Source organism: Tasmannia lanceolata, unplaced genomic scaffold (genome assembly GCF_043159265.1).
Source record: "Tasmannia lanceolata isolate RefF3 unplaced genomic scaffold, GAP_Taslan_0.1 ptg000037l, whole genome shotgun sequence".
Lineage (NCBI taxonomy): Eukaryota > Viridiplantae > Streptophyta > Magnoliopsida > Canellales > Winteraceae > Tasmannia > Tasmannia lanceolata.
This window is the reverse complement of record NW_027518714.1, coordinates 13874360-13899048: the sequence shown is the minus strand read 5'-3', so window position 1 is coordinate 13899048 and position 24689 is coordinate 13874360. Positions and strand designations below refer to the sequence as shown.

Sequence of the window (24689 nt, the reverse complement as noted above, 5' to 3'; positions counted from 1 at the left end):
TTAGACACCCTGTGGTTTCTGACACATTCAACTTAACCCGTAATGTTTAAAAAGTTACAAGTAGACCCCCTGTGGTTTCAATTTGAGTATTTTTTTGTATTAGTGGACTATTTGGTAGGCTTAGGGGGCATAACTTGCTTAATATGCAGTAAAGAACATATTCTGTGATGTTTCTTTTCCATTTCCCTGGCAACTGAATGCACATTCCTGTTGTTTCATTACTGTTTCTTTTCCGTTTCCTGACAACTGAATGCGCACTCTTACTGCTTTCTTAACAGTTCTGTTTCCTTTCCGTTTCCTTCTGCCACGTCATTTCCTTTTCCTTTCCGTTTCCTGCATGCAACTGAACAGGCCGAGATGATATTTTCACCCCCCGTGGAAAATATCATCGGAAAGTTGGGTTTTCCGTGGAAACTAACTTAACCCACGTGGAAAACCAAAATAAAATACGTGGAATATGGGTTTCCAACCATTACCTCTATTCTAGTTTCCGATATTTTACATCGGAAAGTTGGGTTTTCTCTGACTTTTCCTCGACGAAGACTCTCGCTCGAACGTCTCTCCTCGCTCGAACGTCTCTCTCCCCCTATCGTTATCTCGACCAGGTCTCCTCCAACCAGCCGCCGACTCCACCGTGGCTCTCTCTCTCTCTCTCTCTCTCTCTCTCTCTCTCTCTCTCGCTCTCTCTCTCTCTCTCCATTTCTAGGGTTTTCTGATTTGTTTTTTTTGGGTTAGGGTATTTGGGTAGATCTTTTTTTTTGGTTTCTGATTTGTTTTTGGGTAGATCTGTTCAATATTTTTTGGGTTCTAATTCATATTTTGGTAGATCTGTATTGGGTAGATCTGTATTGGCCGTTTCAAAAAATATTGACTTCGATTTGTTCAATATTGAGTTCGATTTGTTATATTTTGGTAGATCTGTATTGGCTGTCTCTTTTTGGGTAGATATGTTACAAAAAAATTCGTATTTGGGTACATCTGTTACAATATTTTTTCGATAAATTCATCATGATCCAAGGCATTACAGGATCTTGAAATATCAATGTATTTCCCGAGAATCGCGTCCTAATTCATATCAGAGCCACAAAAGCATACAGAATTTGTTAGAAAAAATTAGCATCAAATATCTTTGGGACAACATAATGTCAGTTTACATCTATAAATTGAGGTAACATTCATATCACATGAACGAGAATTGGATACGTCATGGTAAATGGATGTATGGACTGCTTCCTATCTAGTGAGTGAGATTCAAACCCTTCTTCTAGAAATTTTCTAACTGAAGTAGATCAATGGAGAGTCCTCTTGCATAAACGTCGAACAATTGGCGAGCAGCAACAATGAAACCCGATTTTACACTGGCAGAGATTATCGAATGAGGCATGTGGCAAAATTCAAACTACCAAACTGATCTAGCATGCAGAATTAGAACGGAAATGGCGAGAAATACATAAAGTGAACATCAGTTGGGAATGTACCTTGGAAATGATATTTTTTTAAATTCTGAAAGACGATGACCCACCACTGATTGCATAAAATCTATACATATGGTTTCTTTAATGTCAACCCAAAGGCTAAAGAATTAGCACGGATATGGCGACAAAACACGATTAAAGACTACCACATACAATATTTCAGAAAAAAAATGAAGAAAAACACCAATAATATTTTAGGAAAAAAATGGGAAAATGAAAAAAAAAAAAAAGAAAGGAAAAAGCCCATGTTCTCTCACTTTGATATATTGGTGATTAGGTATCAAATATCAATCTAGTCATAGCAAACACTTCCAAGTGCTTGTAAAAGGAAGAGGAGTAGATAAATATATGAGATTTTATATGATGCCCGACCGTCAAAGTAACAAGGGCTATGGCCCTTGATTTTTTATCCGGTCAAAACACCTTTTTTGAGTGTTGGTGTTTTGACCAGATCAAAAATCAAGGGCTAGGTGGCTAGCCCTTGTAAATCTCACGGTCGGGCATCATATAAAAACTCAAAATATATACATAGATAAAGAAAGGGATTTTTTCCATCCTTTAAAAACGGAATGCGTATAAGCAGAAGTTGCGTGTATAACCGTATGATAAAGGTAAATGGGATAATGAAGAGTCACAACGTTACGTTTGGGCTTTAGATAACTTTTGACTTTTTGGATAACTAGAGGTGGACCCACAATCGTCTGACTTTAATTTGTACTTTTTTTTTTTGGTAACGAACGGTGTCCCCACCCCCTTCGGGGGTAGGACTATTTCCCTACGGATGCGCGCATCTGGAAAGCAAGGGGGGATTCGAACGCTCGTCACTGGGTAGCAAACCCATGACTTTACGCCAAAGAGCCACACCCTTCCGGGTTGCTAAAAAAAATTAGCGGTTTTTTTACGTGCACTAAAAATAGCAGTGGACCCCACAATCTTTTAAAGGAGGGGAATATACGGCAAACGGTAAGCAGAGGCTGGATATAGAATGGCTGACACGTGTCAGAGCCAGCTTAGAGGATTCCATATATAGATAGATAGATAGATTAGTCAACTAGGTTGGATTTTGGTAGTCGTCATCATACTTATCTTGAAAATTAATGACATATAAAGGATTCAACCCCATCCTTCACTATAAAAATGGCTCAATGCCATAACCCTCCTCACTCACCTCCACTTGAGTTGTTTGCAAGAACCTTTGAAACTGAAAAATGACTTCATTCTATTTAATGAAGCCACTCTCTATCGCCCTTATGCTCATGCTTTTCATCACAACTTCCATGTCAGGTCTCTCTCTCTGTCTATTGTAATTTCCTTTAATTTCAAATTAATTTGACCATGCATGCAGCTCTCTCTCTCTCTCTCTCTCTCTCTCTCTCTCTCTCTCTCTCTCTCTCTCTTTTGTAATTTCCTTTAATTTGACCATGCATGCAGCTGAAGAGGTGGTGATCCAGGACGCACTCATTACGAACGACATTGTATGTCTTGGTCCATTGGCATGCAATCCCCGTTCCCTTTGCAACCCAGAATGCGTCCAAAGTGGTTACAAAAGTGGCCGATGCGATATTTCTTTTACTGCTTTTGGTATCACCTGTTGTTGCTTGAAGTGACATGCCTAAGCTTCTCAACCATGTTACCATATATGCCTTCATTTTACCATTAATGAAGAAATAAGTAACTTATATAGGATTGGGGATTTCTCAACTTCTCTACCTATTGCCGTATGAGTTGAATCTTATTGTTGTCTATTTATGTAATGGTGCATTATTATAGTCTTTCTATTGTGATTGAAATGTCCTAGCTTTATAGTTCGCAATATAGGATGGGGATCCTGACTTGAATTCTCATTGAGTGAGTTAAGAGGTGATTTTGCAGCCACTTTCTACTAGTATATAAGGCGTATTTAAAAACCATGTTTTACTTCATTTCCTTTTTGCTTATGAAGGGGTGTGACTGCTAAATTCGCTGCCCCTCAATTTGCATCTATTTCTGTTAATATAAAATGGAATTTGCTAGGCAATTTTACAAAAAGCCATTTTGCAGCTCACTTTTTAAGGAGAGAACAGCCACCTAGCCGCGGATTTTTTTATTCGGTCACTTAATTCATCTGAGGAGGCTTTTCTCTCTTGACTGCAAAATGGCTTTTTGCGAAATTGCCTATTAAATCCCAAAGGGAGATGATATTTTCACCCCCAATGAAGTACGCATTCGGTCCCCTTATAACGTGAACGGTGGGCAACTTTTAACGCTTTTTGATGTCAAATCACGTTACAAGGCGTCGAATGCGTACCGCAAGGGGGTGAAATATCATCGCCCATCGCAAAATATATAAGGTTGCAACCTGGGTCTCTAGAAATCATGTGTTTGATAATAACTTAATCGAATGATCCATCAAGCATCAATTAAAATCCATGATTTTTGTAATGCTTTATCTTGCCCTTAAGATGTCCCTTGCGATGTTTATTCACGATGGAACTGTTACGTGCCTAATCGGCCGTAACGGAAATAAACAAAAAGGAAATAGAAATGAGGGGAAAGAGGTTGATTCGAGGCAACCAGACCTCCTAATGGCTCAAATTGAGAGGAACCATGACTCTCGTACAAAGTTTCCTTTGCTGTAGAATTCTTTTCTTCTTTTCCTCTTTTCATTGAATTGCTACTACATAAATACAAGCAAGAGGGAGGGAGTGCCACATCACAAGCACAATTACCCACTAACAAGACACATCACAAGTAACTAACTCCCACTACCCTAAACACATTAGCCACAACTAATGGCCATTACACTAAAACACATACCCACTACTATGCACTAACTAACCCCACATAAAGCATAAGAAAATACACATAACAGGAACCAAGACTGTGGGATCATCTAAAATATCAGACGGTCTTGATGTCACAAACATGTCCCAATGACAGACCCGGAAATACTCTCTCACCATTATAATAGTAATAGTATCATGTCAAATAATACATACGGTCATGTCAAACAAACACATTCAACTGGCTCAGTTTTGGTCCATGGTATATCCTTCGCAGGGCCCACTACAGATGGTTTCAATCACGTGCGCCATGTGTACTGTGGAGTTTGAGGCTAGATCCAACTGCAAATCGGGTAGATTTTTTTGGAATTCGGATTGAGTTTTTAACTTAAAATCTGCTCGGGTTCAGGTTGATTCCAATTCATTTGTTTAGCAAAAGCTCAACCCGACCTGACCCAAGTGGCACCCATAAATTGGTGAGTTCCAGATACCTCTCACCTTTCTTATGACCTTTTGCCTACTGAAATACAATCTGAAGAATGTTCATTGTAGGGGAAAAAAACTAAATGTAAATGCAATCGGTGCTTTTGTGATAAAGTGCCATTGAAATCTGTTGTAAGAATTTGATGTCAAAGTTGAATTCACATTTCTCTCCATGCCTTCAAGGTTAACAAGTTAACATCTCATGAGCTGTGACTTGGGCCTTGTTTGTTTAGACCCTGTTTGCATTGGATTTCGAAAACCGATTGTGATTCCAAAACTAATTATTGGGCCCTGTTTGTTTCGGGTTTTGGTAACCTCTTGTGAGTCCAGAACTGATTATTTGACTCAAATCTAAACGTACTTTCGAGTCCAATTATCAGTTTTGGACTCGCACTCGGTTCTTAAAATCCGGTTCTCAAAATCCAAAACAAACCGGGCCTTTGGTTTTTGAGAACCGATTGAGTCCAAAACTGATTATTGACTCAATTAAACATAATTTTGAGACCATTATCAGTTTTGGACCTGTAATCGATTCTCAAAATCCAAAAAAAAAACAAGGCCTTAAGGTACCAGTATGACAAGAAAACTCATTGTGGGAATGAAATTGACGAACCCAGCATAGGTGACATTAAATTAGCTAAGATCTTACTAACAATTTTGTTGCTAGTGACAAGCATATGCTACATTTCACATAAACATCAGCTAAAGAGAATTTCGGATAAAGATTTTAGAGAAATGAACCTATTGCCTTAAGAAATTTCCCAGTTCAAAAGAATTTGTTAAGATTGCTGCTAATAAATTGCAAAGATGTATCAAGAGAATAGAAAGAGAGTGCTTCGATAACACCATTGTGGAGGGCGATTCACTCAATGTGTGATTCGTTGGCTGAAAAGGGTGGTGTTGCCTCCCTGGAGATTTCTATCCTTTTTTGATGAAATTGAGGATCTAATTTCGGGATCGGGTATTGTGTTCGAACACGTGCGGATGAGTGCTAATGGGGAGGCGGATGCGTTGGCTAGAAGTGGGGTTGGTCGTACAGAGTTGGAGTTGTTTGATTTTCTCCCTCTATAGTTCATTTTGTATTTTTTGTGTTTTGTCTTGTGTATTTTTCTTTCCTGTTTCTCCCCTGTACATTTGGGTATGGTCCATCTCAGTCCCCCCTTCTTTTAATGTTATCTCTTTGCGGTTTCAAAAAAAAAATTGCAAAAATGTATGAAAAAACATACCTGTAATTCCATACGCAACTGAGGTATTGTGTGCATTGTGCTTCTGACAACAAGTTATACCCTTTCCATGGTTATGGATTTTAGCACTTCTTCTCCTAATCTGATACCAAATTTGGAATTGCTACAAGGAGTTTTGGGTGTATATGATCCTCACTTTACTGCATTGGCTGCTTGCAAAATATCACTTCCTCTGTGATCTTACATGGCTGTGGCATGAAAGATGTGATAATATTTCTTATTTTTAGTACAGAATTTATACAATTTTTTTTTATGACCAAAATATGCCGTACACATCTGCCTAATAGACCTCAAACTCAGAAGTCCTTGGAATTAAATAATGAGGAAGGGGCCCACAAAGTTCCTATCCAAGATCACATAGCTTTTCGTAAACATTAGCAAGCACACTAAGAAATGGCAGTTGTGTCTCTAGTGGTTGGCAAGTTATGATTTTCATCAACTATACTAACATCATCATCTAATTGTTCTTGACTAGCACGCCTCGAACAGGACCAAGCATCGGAGGGGATGTTAATGCCAGTAAAGCCAATCAAGACAGCAACACCTCCAAGGTAATCCATGAGATGAGGGGCATGACCTGTTAGTGAATCCACAACTGCAGCTATTGGGACCTGAATTGTAAGACCTGCCGTGGCGACCGTAGTTGTTGTAAGAAGAATAGCCTTCGCCCATAAGTAATCACTCAGCACATTATCTAGTAGACCTGAAGAGGATGAAATGATATTAGAGAGCAAGAACAGTTTTACAACCATGTAAATGCTTCTTGCATAAGAGAAACTATATGAATTCTTTGGGTGTCTTATAGATCCATTGGGATGCCTATCCTACATTGGAGTAGCGGATCTTTTGGTACAGACAGTCGGACACTTTGGTAGTTTGTCACTGTTAAAGTAAAAAAGAAAAATAACGCCTTTTTCCAACAGCCAAAGCTTTTGGAGAAGTCGGTAAGTTAACATGGTATCAAAGCCAGAGGTCTCGAGTTCAAACCTCCCGGATAGCAAAAATCCACATGCGATGGTCGGCCCAAAGTGGGACCACATGTGCCACGTGTTTGCCAAGTGGGCCACACGTGCGGGGGAGTGTTAAAGTACGAAAGATAAGTAACGCCTTTCTCCTACAGCTTAAGCTTTTGGAGAAGTCGGTAAGTTAACAGTCCCTTTTGCTATAATTTGGCAATTATGGAAAGAGAGTAATAACTGTATCTTCAGAGACAAAAAGATGCGGACTGGGAGGATAGTAAGTAAAATAAAAGTTGATAATGTCTCATGGGGAAGGGATAAAAAAGCGCTATCCTTCTACAACATGAGGGGTTCTTATGAATTGGGAAACAATTATCAATAAAAAAAAGGGTCAAGGTTTTGGAATTCAGTGGTTGTGTATTCCTTGTGGGATGCCTTGTCTGCGATGTACGTAATATTATGGTTGCTGTTTTAAAGTAATATTGATTGGTAACCTCACAAAACAAATAGCATAATTCAAATCCTCAATTTAAATTTAAAACACAAAGAAAAGCTAAGGTATTTATCCACACTAATTGCTGAAAACTGTTCCTCACTTAAGCATGCTTTATTAAATCTTTATAATTGAATGGAAGCGTGGTTACCATAAAGCTGCTTCTAAAACAATGCAATTGCCCATCAGAAAATTCAAGCATATAAATAACTACAGAGCTGTTAGTTTGTGTATGCATGATGTGTGAAAGTAATTGCGTACAATAACTAATCTCGAATTTGATATATAATCCTTTGGCTGAGCCAATTTAGATGCCCAGAAATCAACAGGTTCAAGCATCTTCCTATATAAATCAGTCATACGTAATTCTCAAAAATGTTTTTCTCATAACAACTCACCAGTGTAATGACCAGAATCAACTCATAAGCATGTACACAATAGGAAGGTATCACACAGAAAACATATATGTAGACATGCATAAGGAAGGACATCGAAAACAAAACAGATGTAGACAGGCATAAGGACATCAAAAACAAAGTTACAGAGAGTACCAAAATTGATTTATGTAATCATAATTCCGCTAACACCACAGCTGGCTATTCAATGCAGCTTCATCTAAAAACAGGAAGGTAGGTCTTTGATTTAATACAACCAGTGTTTAAAACTTCAATGGAGTATTCAAGAACCTCGCAGGGTACACTCAAGACAATAAAAAAACTAAACGAATTCACTATTCATAAAACCCAAAATACTTTATTGAATACCCAAAAAAACTGAATCAAGTGGTTGGAGAAAACAACCCAAGGACTAGCGAAATGGATCACATACTTTTCTTCAAGAAAAATAAAGCATGGATCATGTACTCAAAAAACTCTCAATCAAGCACTTGGGAAACTCAAAATATCACACAAGACACATTTTTAACCTCAAAGAATTAAATCAAATGCTTGAATGGACTTGAACTCTAGCCTTCATCAGGTCCAAGACACGTTTCATCACTCCCATGCTGGGAATAGGAAGGCAGTCTCCCACTTAGAGGGAAAAATATTCCTTAGAAACAATGACAAACCCGGACAGGCATGGCTCTTCAGCTTAAAGTCATGGATATGCACCCCAGTGACGAAAGTTCGAATTCGCCTGTAGTAAACCCGATACGCGTGGTTTACGGGTGATTGTGCGCATCCAGAGGATTAGTCCCGCCCTAAAATGGGGTGGAGATACCCTATGTCATCATAAAAAAATAAAAATAAAACTACTTGAGCAGTTAAGATCAAGTACAGAGATCCTCTAAATTGGATGGATCTGGTACAAGTATCATTATCACTAGTCATCTGCTCCAGTGTTTTGAAGGATCTATGTATCATATCTTTGGGAATATTAACAAGTACCTATAAGTAATTAAGGTTACCTCATGAAATATTCTCAAATGAAAAGAATATCCCAGTACAAAAGCGCAAAGCATCAGCAGCTTGTAAGGAAATTCCATCAACAAATCAGTCAACTGCCCAGTTTTATGAAAATTCAAATGAAATAACTAACAGATACTCATATGTACCGTTTATTTTTTTTAATGAATGCTCATATGTACTGTTACATGGCGTGTTTGGCCAACAAGATCCCAAGCAAAGATCTAAAATCAGCTGACCAAAGGAAGGGGATATCAGAACAGCCTGCCCAGCTGACCTGACATAATGGCAGCTCTAGGAATGAGCCAGGGTCAAAGATGAAATCTTACACAATCCCATATATCTGAAACACGTATGTACAGAGAGCTGATGCATCAATAATACCTAAATTAAGAATATTCAAATCCAACCTGCAAGTTGATCTGCCATGAGACTTTTGTTGACAGATATCCTTGCAGAACTTGTATATCAAACTCACTATCACATGAAACCTGATCATCCCAATTTTCCACTGATCACTGCTAAATGTGTCTTATCACATTTTTTTTCTTTTTATTAGCTTTTGGTTTTATATAGGTGAACCAGATTGAACCCATAATATCAACGCCGTGACACAACATCATACAATTGAGCTGCAAGCTCAACCCCACAAACACCAATTATCTCCAGGCACTAATGAGTACAGGCTTGTGCGAAGAATACCCGAGAGGCTAACCACTCCTTGCTTAATTTAATAGAATTTAATTAAGTCTTGCCCAAACTGAAAATCAGAGTTTCTTTGACAGATAGATTATGAAATTTAGACACGCAAGTTAAATAACCTTATGCAATTGTAAATTTCAATTTGACCTGGAAAATCAACACACTCTGAAACTATATGAGAGAAATATTTTACACTCAAAGAGAAACCGCATATCCTGTTCACATGGAATTTTTACTTTGATTGCAAGACGTCAAAGAATAAACAATGAGGGGGAAGATAAGAGAAAGTAATTTATATCACCTAAAAATAGCTTTTAGTGAAGATAAGACAATAGGAAATGACAAATCAAAATACTAAGATATAGTTACCATACAGACCTTTTCCAACAATAAGTCCGACCTGCGTCCAGGTTAGCTTATGAAAGGGCTCCAGCTTCGTAAAATTCAATATAAGAGCAACAGGTAGAAATATCAGGAGGTTGAACAGCCCAAGAAACCCAAGGAATTGTGCCATACTAGCTTGACCTTCCCCTTTTTCTTCATCAGGCAGATTCTTTCGAATAAGGGTGATGTAAATAGAATACAAGCCTGCCGACACAAGAGCAAGAATATCCCCGAGAATAGGCTTTGAAGCAATTGCATTCAGTTCTGTTCCCGAATCACCCAAGCTGACTATTACTGTCCCCGCCATGCAGAGAAGAACACTAATTAGCTTCACCCATGTGAACTTCTCACCCAAAAATGCTAAAGAGACCAAGAAAGTGAAAAGGCTAGAAGCACTGCTTAAAATGGTGTTTGACTGCAAAAGGAGAGAAGAAATACTCGTCACTAGACTAAAAAATATGAACTTTAAAATTTAAAAAAAAAACATTAAAGTTATGCGTAGGTCAAAAAATAAAATATAAGGTATTATTTGAAGATCCTTACCGTCACAGTAGTGTACTTAAGAGAGAGATTGAATGTGAGTTGTGCAAGAAACCAAAATGGGCAAACCAACAGGCTAGCCTTAGCAACCCTGGCACGCGTCCAACGCCCCTTTGCATCCAGTTGTTTACTAGCATCTTCTCCAAACTTACTCGGACCTGGCTGCACAGATGAATTTCCAAGACCGGACAATATCCTACCAGACTCATGGAGTTCAGACTCTCGCTCATATACAACATCCACATCCTTCACATGTTGACCCATCTGTTCCCGATCGACAAACTTGGATGGATTCGAACCATCTCCTTTTGTAGTAGAACTATTTTCCCCAAGAAGAACCACTTTCTCTGAGTCTCCCAATCGTTGCATATCGGAACCATTGTCACTACGTCTAAACCATAAAATCCATTTTGAATCCTCAAAGTAACGTGCGATTTCAACTATTGGAATGTAAACCACAAACAATGAATTGCAGATGTAGGTGATGAGAAAAGGAGAAACACCTGCATCTACAACAGACTGAACAATAAAGCTGGCAGCTATCCAGATAGAAGCAACAACAATTATGTAAATCAAACCCAAAATCCATCTCCAGGCTTGACTCTGCATCTCTTTATGAACCAAATGTCAGTTTGGATCTACCAAAATTACCTTTTTTTAGATGATAAGTTTGGATTTGGACCCACAACCTCGAGGCTGCAACAGAAAGCACTTTCTGAGAAGATACAGGCTCAATCCCCACCACAATTAGCTACAATCTACATAAATTCCCTTATTCTTATCCAAATAATTAGATCCCAAACAGATCCTTAGAGATACCTCTTCTCCTTCAAAATTTCTTCATGGCCCCATAACAACTACAATCAACATAGAAGAGGAAAACTAAGAGAAGTGAGCAATGTTGAAACAATCTGATAAGAAAAGAAATCAAGAAAAATGACATATTATAAATCCAGTTTTAAACCTCGGGCCATAAATATATTAAAACAAAGGAAGTTTGGAACCATGAATCTAACAAAACATTGAACCTTCATAAACAGTCGGTTTGGATTCCCCAGCAAATTGCATTCTGGGTGCAATTTGTGTGTAAATTGTAAATTGCAACTAAAAGCGCAATGTGTGTGTGTGTGTGAATTGAAATCAAGAACATGTTTTTCCAGATTACAATATACACAACAATCGCATCCAACATGTAATTAGGTTGTACATAGAAACTGATCAAAAGGCCCCAAATCTCATTCTATCTTGCCTCAAACAAAACCAAAAATGTATTATCGTAAATATCTAAGAGAGAAAGGATCGTGAAATCTGTAAAACAAAGAAAACAAAACCACTCTGAGGGGGTTGGCCTCCTAAGAGAAAAATCTAAGAATAGTTTATTTCTTGTTGTTCTCCGCTCAACTCATTACAGGCTTTTTAACTTTCTAGTTTCTCACTTCCCTACGTCCCTTGATGTATCCCAACTAAAATTCCCAAAACCAAAACAACCAAGACTCCTATTAACTCTCAACAACCCATATAGACTTCATGCTAAACCTTAACAACTGTAAGAAACCTATGTATAGGACTTACCGATATTCTACTAAATGTCTACCATATCCTAATATTTCTCCACTTAAAAGACTCCATCTAACAAATCCTACTCCTTCCAAGCTTAGTATTTTTTTTCGAAAATTGACAAAGATATATTGATGATTCATACGAGAATTACATGAAGAAGGGACCAGGAGTCCCCCATGAACTACATCGTATGAGGACCTAGGAGATAACTCCAGGGCCTGAAAAGAAAATTCAAAACTATTCCCCCTTTACCATCCCCTTTAAACTCACCAGTCCAAAACAAAAACACTAAAATTTCAAATTCTGCAACCTTCCTAGAAGTTGTCCCCAATATCCATGATAATAACACCCATTCAGGAATTACAACCCCCTGAACAATTCCATGATCCTCCCTGTCAGGTGCAATAACGACAGTCGTGACCTCCAGGAAAAGCACCTTCTTTGGCTGGGCAGACTACCATCACATTTGCCGACCTCCTCCTAATGATATCATCGATCTGATTTCGCAAACAAGGTCCTTGATACCCTAAATCATTTGATCATCTAATCGGAATAAGTCCTCCTTCCAGACAGCAATAATACCCACAACGGATCCGACTGCATCTTATGAGCACCATAGATGATTGTTTCGACCCCAAATCTCATTGATAGAATTCTCCGCTTCCCCCGAAATTTAGATTCAATGATATAAAAAAATGTCAGGTTTTCTCTTATGGCATATGTCCTTTGTCGCCACCTTCTTGTATTTACTTGTAGCCACATCCCCTTCAGAAAACCTTGTCCTCAAGGTTGATGTTTGGAAACTGTTCCTTGAGCTTGTAGTAAACCTCCCATGTTGCATTTGCATCGTCACATCCATGCCACTTCACCAAAACTACCTTAATAGCTCGGGTGTTTCTTTTGACCACGCTCCTAGCCAAGAACTCCTCTGGTTGTGGTTGTAGTACTCCCTTAGCTGAGATGGGAGGCAACTGAGTCAGAATGGGGACTTCTTTACCGACCCACCTTTTTAAATTTGATACATGAAATACATGGCGGATGCGGGATTCATCTGGAGGCAATTGGACCCACCCTTGCTATAACTTGATAGGGTCCAAAATAATTAGGTGATAGCTTTTGGTTCCTTATTGCCATCACCGATTGTTGGTGATATGGCTGGAGCTTCATATACACGCAATCTCCAACCGAAACTTCTCGCTCAATTTGATGAAGGTCGACGAACCCCTTCATTCTCTCTTGAGCCACAACCAAATGCTCCTTTAGAATTTTCTTGATTTGGTCCCTGCTCTTGAGCACCTCTTCCACAACTTGTATATGGGTAGTGTTGGCTACATATGATATGAGTCATGGCGGTGGAATGTCATACACAAGTTCGAAAGGACGCATTCTTGTAGATGAGTGGGTGTTTGAGTTATACCACCACTCGGCTAAGGAAAGATACTTAACCCATTACTTTGGCTTGGAGCTTAAAAAACACCTTAGGTAGTTCTCTAAGCAGCGAGTTACAATTTCGAACAGACAGTCGGAATAAGCATGGTAAGCTGAACTGTGGTTCAATTGAGTGCCTGGAAGTTTAAAAAATTCCTTACAAAAAGTACTGAGAAAAATGGGATCTCTATCACTGACAATAGAGCCGGCATACCATGTAGCTTAAAAATATTATCAAGAAAAAGCTTAGCAATAGCAGTGGCATTGTAGGGATCGGAGAATGGTACAACATGTACACACTTGGATAGCCGGTAAACTACCACCATGATGCAGTCTTTGCCTTGTGAAAAAGATAGTCCATCAATGAAATCCATAGAGATTTCAGTCCATATGCATGCAAGAATGGGCAATGGCAGTAGTAGTTCAGCTGGTGCTATGTTCTCAGACTTATTGCATTGGCACACATCACATTCCTTGATGTATTGTCATACATATGATCACATGCCACTCCAAAACTATGATTTGTGGACATGGACATGAGCGTCGCATGTCGACACGGACACGAAGTGTTGGACACGGCAAATCCCCAAAATTTCGAAATGGGGACACAGCTAAAATAGAAAGTATATGTAATCTTGATTTGTGTATATAGATTTATGTGCTAAGTTTCGACACAAATATGGGGTGTCTGACATGGCTAACCCCTAAAAATCTAGAAATAGTGGCACGCCCATGCATGTACATACATATAAATCTACCTACATTTCTAGCAGACATTTAAAAGTGTCTAAAAGAGTGTTGATAAGGGATCGTGTCGGACACGACACGAAATACAGGTGTCATGTCAGACACAACACGTGAATAAATTCAAAGTGTCGGCCAAATCATAGCTCCAAAAGAAGTCAAATTCAACTCTTCGAAGCATTTCATGGTACCTTGCATGACCATCGGAGGGGCTCTCGAGTAATTGTTGGAGCACCTTGGCCCGTATAGAAGAATTCTGGCCCAAATAGAGGCATCCCTCATCACACAAGAGGTCATTATGGCAAGTATAATGCGTTGGGTCCAGCTCTCCCTTGGTGAATCGTTCCATTATGATTTGCATTTCTGGGTCCTTTTTGTAGTGGGCTTGGACCTCATCAACCCAATAAGCAATGGGTCTCAAAACGGAACATAAAACTCTGTTCTTCTTGACATGAGTGGATCTGCTACTTTATTTCCTTTCCCACTTTTATATTCTACAGTAAAATCATGGCCGAACAACTTGGAGATCCATTGTTGTTGAATCGGGTTGCCAATAAGTTGCTCTAACAAGTACTTGAAACTTTGGTGGTCGGTTTTGATTTTAATTTTTTTAAATTTCTGTTGAATCATACCAAAAAATTGGTGATGAGAATGGACTTTGAGTCGTACATTTCCAGTTTGGATAATGTCCCTCGAATGATCTCACCCTTCCGATAGTGTGGGTAACAGTAGGTACTCGCATTGATTCGTCGAGTTCCCTCAACAAGAGGAATTCGATAGTCCAAAGCGCGAGGCGGAGGCAATCCTTGCCGCATGCCAAACACATCCTTGAACTAACTTAGTAATATATGTACTTCTAGATCTACATCATATTGTGGTTGGGCCCCTACTATATTGAAGATTTGAAGTAGAATACCCCTTTTGCTTGACCCAGTTGTCTTCTTTCTCTTGTCAGATGTTGATTCTTCTCGTAAGTTGACGGGCCTTCCGTCTAATACAAACTGCATGGAGAGGTGGGAAAAGTCCCACAAAATGGGCCTAAGGTTCTCAACCAATGGGCTCCAAGCACAACTACTGCCCAATGTTATTAGATAAAAAAAGTCGGTGGTGATGGGTTGGTTTTGCAATGGTAAGGTGACCCCATCACATTTACCTTGACTTGCAAACTTTTCCCCATTGACCACAGTCACCTCAAACCGTCCACTAGAGAGAAGACAATCATACCTTCTTAGCTATTACGAAGTAGAAGTTGTGACTGTTACTGGAATCTATTAGAACAAAACTTTTTGGTTACTTGTGTTACCTTGCAACCACATGGTTTGAGGGGTTGGGGCACCTGCAATTGCCTGTAGAGATATTTCAGGTGTCACAACGACTTCTGTGTCATTGTTGACATCCTCATTGGCCTCTTCCTCATTTTCTTCCCTCACTGCATCATCTGATCTAACCCCCTCAAGAAGGTAGAGTTGTTGCTTCTTACATTGATGCCCAGGGGACCATTTTTCATAACAGTTGAAACACAACCCTCAATCTCGACGCTCCATCTCAGCTTGGGTGAATCGTTGGACAGGTAAAGTGGGCCTCTTGGTAGCTCTGATTCCGGATTTGAAAAAGGAAATGATCGACTCGCTTCATTTCTGATTGATCTGCGCCTATAATTAATCTTCTTTTCTTGGATTCAGGCTAACCCAAAGGCTGCTGCCTGCGGGTTTGAACATTTTCACACTGAGTCGGATATCATCCTTTAGACTGCTCACGAAGCAGCTAATCTAAAGGATTCTGTCAGTTCGATTAGCAAGCATCTAAAATCGTGTTCGGTACTCTTCTACCATGATTGCTTGACGAAGTTTGGTGAGGCTTCCACTGGATTGTCATACTCCGTCGGATTGAACCGAGTCTCAAGGGCTTTCGCAAAAGCATCCCAATTGGCTAGTGCTCCAGAGTTTTCCATATATTTATACCAAGGAAGGGCTCTACCTTTTATGTAGAAGGAGGCAACCAGTAAGCGGTGCTGCAAAGGTGTCTGATGATAGGTGAAAATTCGGTAAGCCTACTATAGCCACCCAGATGGGTCACTTCCATCGAATTGGGATAAATCCAAATGTACCAGCCTCATATGTATGACTCCCACGTTCTCGGCATGCAAGTTGTCCGGATGTCGGTTGACTGATCAGCCCGCAGAATGCTCTCCAGTTTCTCGCTGCTAATTGCGGGTGAGAAGATCGTAGCTGGCGGCCAAGACACCCAGCTGCTTGATCAACTCATCAAGGGTTCTTTGTTGGAACTCCTGGCCTTCCTTTAGTTGATTTACTGAGATAATTAGCTGAGAAATTCTAGTACCCTCTGCCATAGAAGGATCGATTGGCTCTGATACCAAAATGAAACGTGATATCTGTAAAACAAAGAAAACAGAACCACTTCGAAGGGGTCGGCCTCCTAAGAGAGAAATCTGAGAATAGTCTATTTCTTGTTGTTCTCCATTCAACTCATTACAGGTTTTTTAACTAGTCCAGTTTCTCAGTTCCCTACATCCCTTGATAAAATACCCAAAACCAAAACAACCAAGACTCCTATTAAATCTCAACAACCCAGATAGACTTTATCCTAAACCTTAACAACTGAAAAGAATCCTACTTATAAGACTTACCCATATCCTACTAAATCTCTACCATATCCTCATATTTCTCTAAACAAACTCCATCTAACAAATCCTACTCATCAGCTTAGCATTGTCTAACATGTAGCCTCATATAAGCCATGCTCATTACAGAGAGAGTGCCAAACTGCCAATCAACAAAATCAAAAAATTGTACCATCTTTAAACAGAAAATTTAAATGAATTAATCAAATAATGACAGAAAATGAGGTTCAAGCTTAACCAGAAACAACAGCAAAAAATAACTCAACATCATGAACATGAAGATAAAACCCAAATAGTCTCCTATGCAACCAAAATCAACCAATTGAAGGAAGAGAGGAATGGTAATATACCAAAAAAACCTCAAAATGGTTCCCTCATGAACATATAAAAGAGTCCCAAAGATTTTCACTCCTACCCATCAAATATAAACACTTCAAATCGCATACCATGTGTAACCTAATACTAATAATAATAAGAAAACAAAAACCATAATAACCCATCAAACAGATTCCTCTACCTCGAGGATCTGTACATGATCTACATGACCCAATTAAATAAAGGCCGAAAATCTTCTACCATTAAAGGCATGAAACAAAACAAAAAAAATCATGAAAGAAAATAGAAAGAAGATAATTTATACAATCTTAATGCGATTAATGGAAACAAAATAAAGCATATGAAGCAAGAAATAGCAAAGAGCCCAAAAAAGGAAACACAAAATGGTTATGGAGGAGATTTTACCTGAAGAAAACTGAACTTTAAAAGAAGACCCAAATTGTGGGATTCCTTGGTTCTTCGCAGATCTCTGCAGACAGGTCATTATTTTTATAAAAGATGTATGATGGTCTTCTCAAATATTGGCCCAAAAAAAAGGATTTTTGCAAAAGAATCCTTCTACTTTGCTTTATTTACAAAAAACAATGTCTCCTAGATTGACGCGCCAAATTGACGAGATTACGTTTCCGAAAATGAGAAGCGTTAAAGTATGGAGTATTTGAGTGAATTTTTGGGGGAAATGTTAGCAGCATAACCATAATTGATATTTGCACAAACCCGGCTGTCTTTTCTTCTTTAATCGGCTTTGAGAGCTTTTTGGAAAATGTAATAACCTTTTTTTAGTTCTTTAGATACTAAGGCTCTTTTCACTTGCCTTCTTGAGAAAGGAAAGGAGAAGAAAGTAAGGCAAATTTTTCCGTGATTTGACATTTTCCGCCGTTCACTTGTTTTCTCGGGAAAGCGGAATTACACAGGTGAAAAATATAAATAATGAAGTGGAAAACCAACTTTCTTGCACTTTCCCTCAAAGTTTTCTCACCAAAAGGAAGGGAAAATCACTTTTCTGAGAAAACTACTTTGCCTGCATACTTTCTTTTACTTTCTCAGCCAAGTGAACAATGGAATTTTCTCACAAAATGAATTTTCTCACAATTTCTCTTCCTTTCTTTTCCAGTTTTCCACATCAGATTCTCTTCCTTTCTTTTCTTTTCCTGTAGCTAGAAAATTCCAATCAGGCCGGTTGAATCCTTCCCACATGATACCCTAGAGCTGGTTGTCTCAACTCCCAAGAAAAAAAGGGCAGATATATTATATGGTTGTGCTGATATCATTTATTTTTGCAAAATGTCACTTTTTGGAGAGTGGAAAGATGAAATTTACCTTATAAAAAGATCAAGATACATGTGATGCTATGTAATATGTTTTGATAGGCTGGGTGCCCCCGGCCCCAACTCAACTAAAACCCATGCATTAGGCGGGGTCCACCATTTTTTCTCAGGTTTTAATGGGCAGGTCCTACGATCTCCACTAGAGCCAATGCATAAGGTGGCGCTACTATTTTACACCTCATGTTATGATGGGGTGGGCCCATTTTTTATTCCCTTGCATAATAGTCAACAAGAATGCTAGTATATATATAGAAATGATATTCCCACAATCTTATTCAAAATATTTCATTGTCCCTCTGACTATTTTGGTCTATTTATGAGGTAATTTTCATCTTTTCACTTATAAGGACATTTTGGGCTTTTTGTGAGTATAAAAAGAATCACCATGGGTATTTTGGTCACAAAATTGATGGCAGGATATGATTTGCAAAATTGAGTCAATGTGATGACTCTATTTGCAAATTGTCAAACCAGAAGACTCTTTTCCCAGAAAAATTATATGATGAATGGCATACAAACTCGTACTCATAATCCCACCCTTGATATTTGATCCAACAGCAGCACACTTTTTAAGATACTGGTGTTGGATCAGATATCAAGGGCGGCTCTTCACTCGTACCACAAATACAAGTTTGTACACACATTCGTCATGTAATTTCTCTTCTTTTTTTTCAAATAAAGCAAAGTAGAAGACTTTTTCTGCCACCATACAAACTCGTACTCATCATCCCACCCTTGATATTTGATCCAACAACAGGACACTTTTAAGATGCTAGTGTTGGTTCAAATATCAAGGTCAACTCTTCACTCGTACCACAAATACGAGTTTGTACACACATTCGTCATGTAATTTCTCTTTTTTTTTCCAAATAAAGCAAAGTAGAAGGCTTCTTCTACCACTATACAAACTCATACTCATCATCCCACCCTTGATATTTGATCAAAAATAGTTTACTTTTTAATATGCTGGTGTTGGAGCAAATATCAAGGGCGACCCTTCACTCGTGCCACGCAATATGAGTTTGTACACCCATTTGTCATGTAATTTCTTCTTTTTTTCAAATAAAGCAAATTAGAAGACGTCTTCTGCCACTATCCCCGGGCGTATTTTGGTCATAGAATTGATGGCAGGACTTGATTTGCAAAATTGAGTCAAATGTGATGACTCTATTTGCAGATTGTCAAACCAGATGACACTTTCAATCTCCAGAGAAATTATATGATGAATGGGCATACAAACTCGTACTCATCATCCCACCCTTGATATTTGATCCAACAGCAGAACACTTTTTAAGATGCTGGTGTTGGATCAAATATCAAGGGCGGCCCGTCACTCGTACCACAAATACGAGTTTGTATGCCCATTTGTCTTATAATTTCTCCTTTTTTTCCAAATAAAGCAAAGTAGAAGACCAAAATGCCACTAAAATAACCATAATGCCATTGTCTCATGGAAAATAAGAAAAATGGAAAACAGGATTACAATTAAAAAAAGAAAAAAAATCATAAAATACCCCAACAATATGGGAAAATAACCAAAATACCCTTATATCATGAAAATGGCCCAAATACCCTTATCCGATGGACAAATGAAAAAAAAAGGAAGATTGAAAAACAATTTAACTAGAAAAAAAATCTAAAATACTCCGACATCATGAAAAATTATAAAAATACTCATCTGTCATGAAAAATGACCAAAATACCCTTTTTACAAGAGAAATGAGAATATAAAAAATGCCCATAAAAATGACAAAATGTCCTTATCTCATAAAGTGATCAAAATTGAACAAAATCATAGCAATAAATCCTAAAATACCTTATGTCGTAGAAAATTATTGAGTAGCAAGAATACATATTGTTCTTGATTAATGAAGAGTTTAAAGCTTCATTTATCTTTTGTATTTTTCTTTTGCTGGGCATTTAAGGTTTCATTAATCAAGGTCCCACATTGCTTAAAACAATATTAATTAATACTTCTATAAAGATAATGAGGAATGCTAAACTGAAGGGAGCCCTTGCAAAATCATCTGCAAGTGCAATGGATCCACATCATCAAAGTGCATTTATAATAGCGCTGAAAAATACAAAAGTAATGGAATAATAAATTACCTTGATGAAGTGGATCCAATGGGGGCGCCCTTGCAGCTGGTTTTTGCAAGGGTGCCCTTCAGTGTACCATTCCTCAAACATAATTCTTCATAATTTTCGTCCTTAATTTTGTTTTATTTTTATTTTTCCATCTTCTCTTTTTGGTAGCCAAGCTAGGTCAAGTAAACCCCTCGATGAAGCTTTCTCTATATTTGGAATGGACGTTCTTAAATCCTGTGGAGCTCGAATATAATGTCATCCGACATATGTAGTGTGTTTTCAGTTTTCACTAGACAACCAGAAGAAGAAAATAGACAGATTAAGAAGGAAAATATTGAAAGGAGCTTAAAATCTTTAGGAAAGCTACAGCCATCGATAGAGAGTTGATGGTCTAAATGTTATGGATTGCAATATTTTTTCCCCATGTCCCCTTGACTCTCTTTATAGAGTTTGCCCCCTGAAAATGGAAATTGTCCTCTCTCTCTCTCTCTCTCTCTCTCTCTCTCTCTCTCTCTCTCTCTCTCTCTCTCTCTCTCTCTCTCTCTCTCTCTCTCTCTCTCTCTCTCTCTCTCTCTCTCTCTCTCTCTCTCTCTCTCTGCAGCCTATTTCTCCTGGTAAATAAAAGTAATGCAGCCTACTTCTCCTGTAGAATAAAGTAACGTACAGCACCATCAAAATATGGAGATTTTACAGGGTGTATGTAAAGAACAAAACTTGGCTCAGGTCGGGGTCTAAGGAAAGTTCCTCGGACCCCTATAATAGCAAAGAGTGTGCGGGGTGTGGAAATATCAATTCCATGCTTACTTTTTATTTTTAGAAGTAATTGATATTTCCGCACCCCTTGCTATTAGACTATTAGCAAGGGGTCTGAGGAAAGTTCCTCAGACCCTGACCTGAGCCAAGTTTCGTTCGTATGTCCATGTAGTTGAGTATTTTTCAAGAAGTACTGTACCGCCCACACCATAGGATGATCCAAACGGTTCATTTGATGGGCCACAGTGTAAATAGATTGGCCCCAAAAATCACTTCTATAGTATGATCTCTAATCTATAGAGGAGATCCAAACTGTCCATTTGATGGGCCACAATGTAAATAGGTTGGCCCCAAAAATTATTTCTATAGGATGATCCCAACCCTCCAATCTATAGAGGTTTCCACAATACATAGTTCCTCCATAGATTGGAGGGCTAAAATCATCCTATGGAAATGATTTTTTGTGCACAAACTATTTATGTTGTGAACCATCAAATGGACGGTTTCAATCATCCTATGGCATGGGCCGTACAATTCTTTTTAAAAAATAATTGACTACATGCGTAAACCATATAAAAACTAAAAAATATGAGTTGCAAATTGTGGATTACACTTATGCCCCTTCTCGAACAAATTCCTGGCTCCGACCCTACAACTCAACTAAGCCTTTATCCCAAACTAGTTGGGGTCGGCTAATGAATCCTTTAAAAATATTTCATGAAGAAAGTGAACGGATCTACCCGATTCAAATTGACTAAGTCTGATCCTGACACTAGTTGGGTTCGTCTACATGGATCATTTTCTTCCATTCTATCCTTTCCATGGTCATGTTCTCTGTTATGTTCTTAGCCCTCAAGTCTTTCCTCACTGTTTCTACCCAAGTTATTTTCAATCTACCCCTACCTCTTTTTACTCGATCAACTTGCACGAGTCACTTCTTCTCACTGGAGCATCCAAAGGCCTACGTTGGATATGCCCAAGCCATCTTAAGCAGTGCTCTCTCATCTTCTCATCAATTGGTGCCGCCCCTACACACGGAGTTATAAAACTCGAAAATTATGACTCGGCTCAAGAGTGCATCGAGTCGAGTCAACTCGACCGAGTCCCTAAGTATTCAATAAAAACTCGAGTGGCGCCGCCCCGGGGGGGGGAGCGTCTATTGAAATGCATAATTTTCATAACAATTTCAGCAAAAATTACATGTCAATGACTCGACTAGATTTTCGGCTGAGTCGAGTAGACTCAGCCAAGTTCCTAGTTAAAAACATCCAGTAGAATAGAGAAGACTTCTTTAATTTTTGGTAAAGTGAAAATACACGTACACACTTTCAAGTAGTAATGAAATGCGCCAAAGAAATTTGGCAAAACATACGCAAAAACTACAAAGTATAGTTCTTTGGCATTGTCCTCAAAAATCATTTATTATCAGTTATTACATATCAAAACAGCATACCATCACACGTGCTTAACAAACATGCATGAGAAAGAGAAAAGGTGGCCATGCAACGTACTGCCTCAATGAGATCCTCCAATCCCTCCACCACCTCCAATGCCGCCGCCGCCACCAAACCCACCTCCACCTCCACCTCCACCGCCACCGCCACCACCAAACCCACCTCCACCGCCGCCTCCTCCAAATCCTCCACCAAACCCACCTCCAGAACCTCCACCAATTCCGCCACCTTGACCAAACCCACCCCCGGAACCTCCTCCTATTCCTCCACCAATTCCACCGCCCTTTCCGAATCCACCGCCGATTCCACCACCTTTCCCGATTCCGCCACCACCACCAATTCCACCACCCTTGCCAAACCCACCACCTCCACCGATACCACCACCTTTACCAATCCCACCACCCTTGCCAAAACCACCACCTCCACCTATACCACCACCTTTGCCAATCCCACCACCAATTCCACCACCCTTGCCAAACCCTCCACCAACACCCCTGCCGGCACCGCCGCCTCCACCGATGCCACCTCCTTTGCCAATTCCACCTCCAATTCCTCCTCCCTTACCAAACCCACCACCGCCACCGATCCCACCTCCTTTACCAATTCCGCCTCCCTTACCAAATCCACCTCCTCCACCAATTCCACCTCCTTTACCATACCCACCACCAATTCCTCCCCCCTTTCCATACCCACCACCAATTCCACCTCCCTTACCAAACCCACCTCCGGCACCACCTCCAGCTCCACCCCCACCACCAATTCCACCTCCCTTACCAAACCCACCTCCGGCACCGCCGCCAGCTCCACCACCACCACCAATTCCACCTCCCTTACCAATGCCACCCCCAATTCCGCCACCCTTGCCAATGCCGCCACCAATTCCGCCACCCTTTCCAATGCCACCACCAATTCCGCCACCCTTGCCAATGCCACCACCGATTCCGCCTCCTTTGCCAATCCCACCACCGATTCCGCCTCCCTTACCATACCCGCCACCGATTCCGCCTCCCTTACCATACCCGCCACCGATTCCGCCTCCCTTACCATACCCGCCACCGATTCCGCCTCCCTTACCTATTCCACCACCTATTCCGCCTCCCTTACCGATTCCACCACCGATTCCACCTCCGTTACCAGACCCACCACCTAGCCCATGACCGCCACCAAGCCCACCGCCACCACCAAATCCGCCACCGCCACCAAATCCTCCACCTCCACCTCCGCCGCCGCCGCCGCCGAATCCGCCGCCGCCTCCGAATCCGCCACCGCCACCAGAACCTAATCCACCACCAAATCCTCCTCCTTTACCAAACCCAAGGAACTTCTCATCATCCACATTGTCTTTCTTCACCCTCACAACATCTCTAGCAACAACACTTCCTAGAAAAACATTGAAACAAAGCAATGAGAGAACAAACACGCTCCCAAGCTCAAATTTCATCTTGTGGGATGATGAATTTTAGTGAGTGAACTCTTTGTGTCTTGATTTTGTAACGATGAGGGGTTTTATATAAAGATAATGGCTATATATTTTGCATTGAATGTGTCCAACGGTCTACGGTTCGCCGCTTAAATGCCCATTTATCATCACGCGTTTAAACAGTTGGAAATTTGACTTTCATAGTTAGTACTGATAAAATCATCTCGTGAGATCCCACATGGTTCTATTTAGGCTCTTCTCATTTATGAATACCCACATGCCTCTCTCTCTCTCTCTCTCTCTCTCTCTCTCTCTCTCATATGAGTTTGCACGTACTACAAATTAAGCTGGTATGGTATATGGGCCCCAACAAAATATTTAAACTTTCATGAGAATTGTAATATTTTGAAGAGTGAACACACACCGAAGCAGCTTGTTGAGTAAACCATGTACATCAGAAATCAAAGCGCATGCCTTTTAAAGTACTGG

General features: G+C 39.7%; 2 protein-coding genes and 1 long non-coding RNA gene across 5 annotated transcripts; 1 reads left to right on the top strand and 2 right to left on the bottom strand.

The window, feature by feature from the left end:
* The first annotated feature begins 2620 nt into the window (after positions 1-2620).
* Positions 2621-3176, top strand: LOC143860079 (uncharacterized). The gene is made up of 2 exons (XR_013239573.1): positions 2621-2759; positions 2907-3176. It is a non-coding gene; the product is annotated as an uncharacterized LOC143860079 (long non-coding RNA).
* Positions 3177-6114: 2938 nt separating this feature from the next.
* On the bottom strand, positions 6115-17720 carry LOC143860574 (EamA-like transporter family). Of its 3 annotated transcripts, XM_077371283.1 has the most exons (5): positions 17563-17719; positions 11100-11305; positions 10452-10957; positions 9903-10323; positions 6115-6667 (listed from the first exon to the last, which is right to left on the bottom strand). In XM_077371283.1, exons 3-5 carry the CDS (start codon positions 10815-10817, stop codon positions 6351-6353), a joined length of 1104 nt encoding a protein of 367 aa, XP_077227398.1. In that variant the 5' UTR covers positions 10818-10957; positions 11100-11305; positions 17563-17719; the 3' UTR covers positions 6115-6350. The 3 variants fall into 3 exon arrangements, with proteins under 3 accessions (XP_077227398.1, XP_077227396.1, XP_077227397.1); XM_077371281.1 differs by having other exon boundaries at positions 10452-11305; positions 17563-17720; XM_077371282.1 differs by having other exon boundaries at positions 10452-11359; positions 17563-17686.
* Positions 17721-22603: 4883 nt separating this feature from the next.
* Positions 22604-24355, bottom strand: LOC143861128 (uncharacterized). Its single transcript, XM_077372052.1, has one exon. It carries the CDS (start codon positions 24219-24221, stop codon positions 22842-22844), a length of 1380 nt encoding a protein of 459 aa, XP_077228167.1. The 5' UTR covers positions 24222-24355; the 3' UTR covers positions 22604-22841.
* Between the last annotated feature and the right edge of the window lie 334 nt (positions 24356-24689).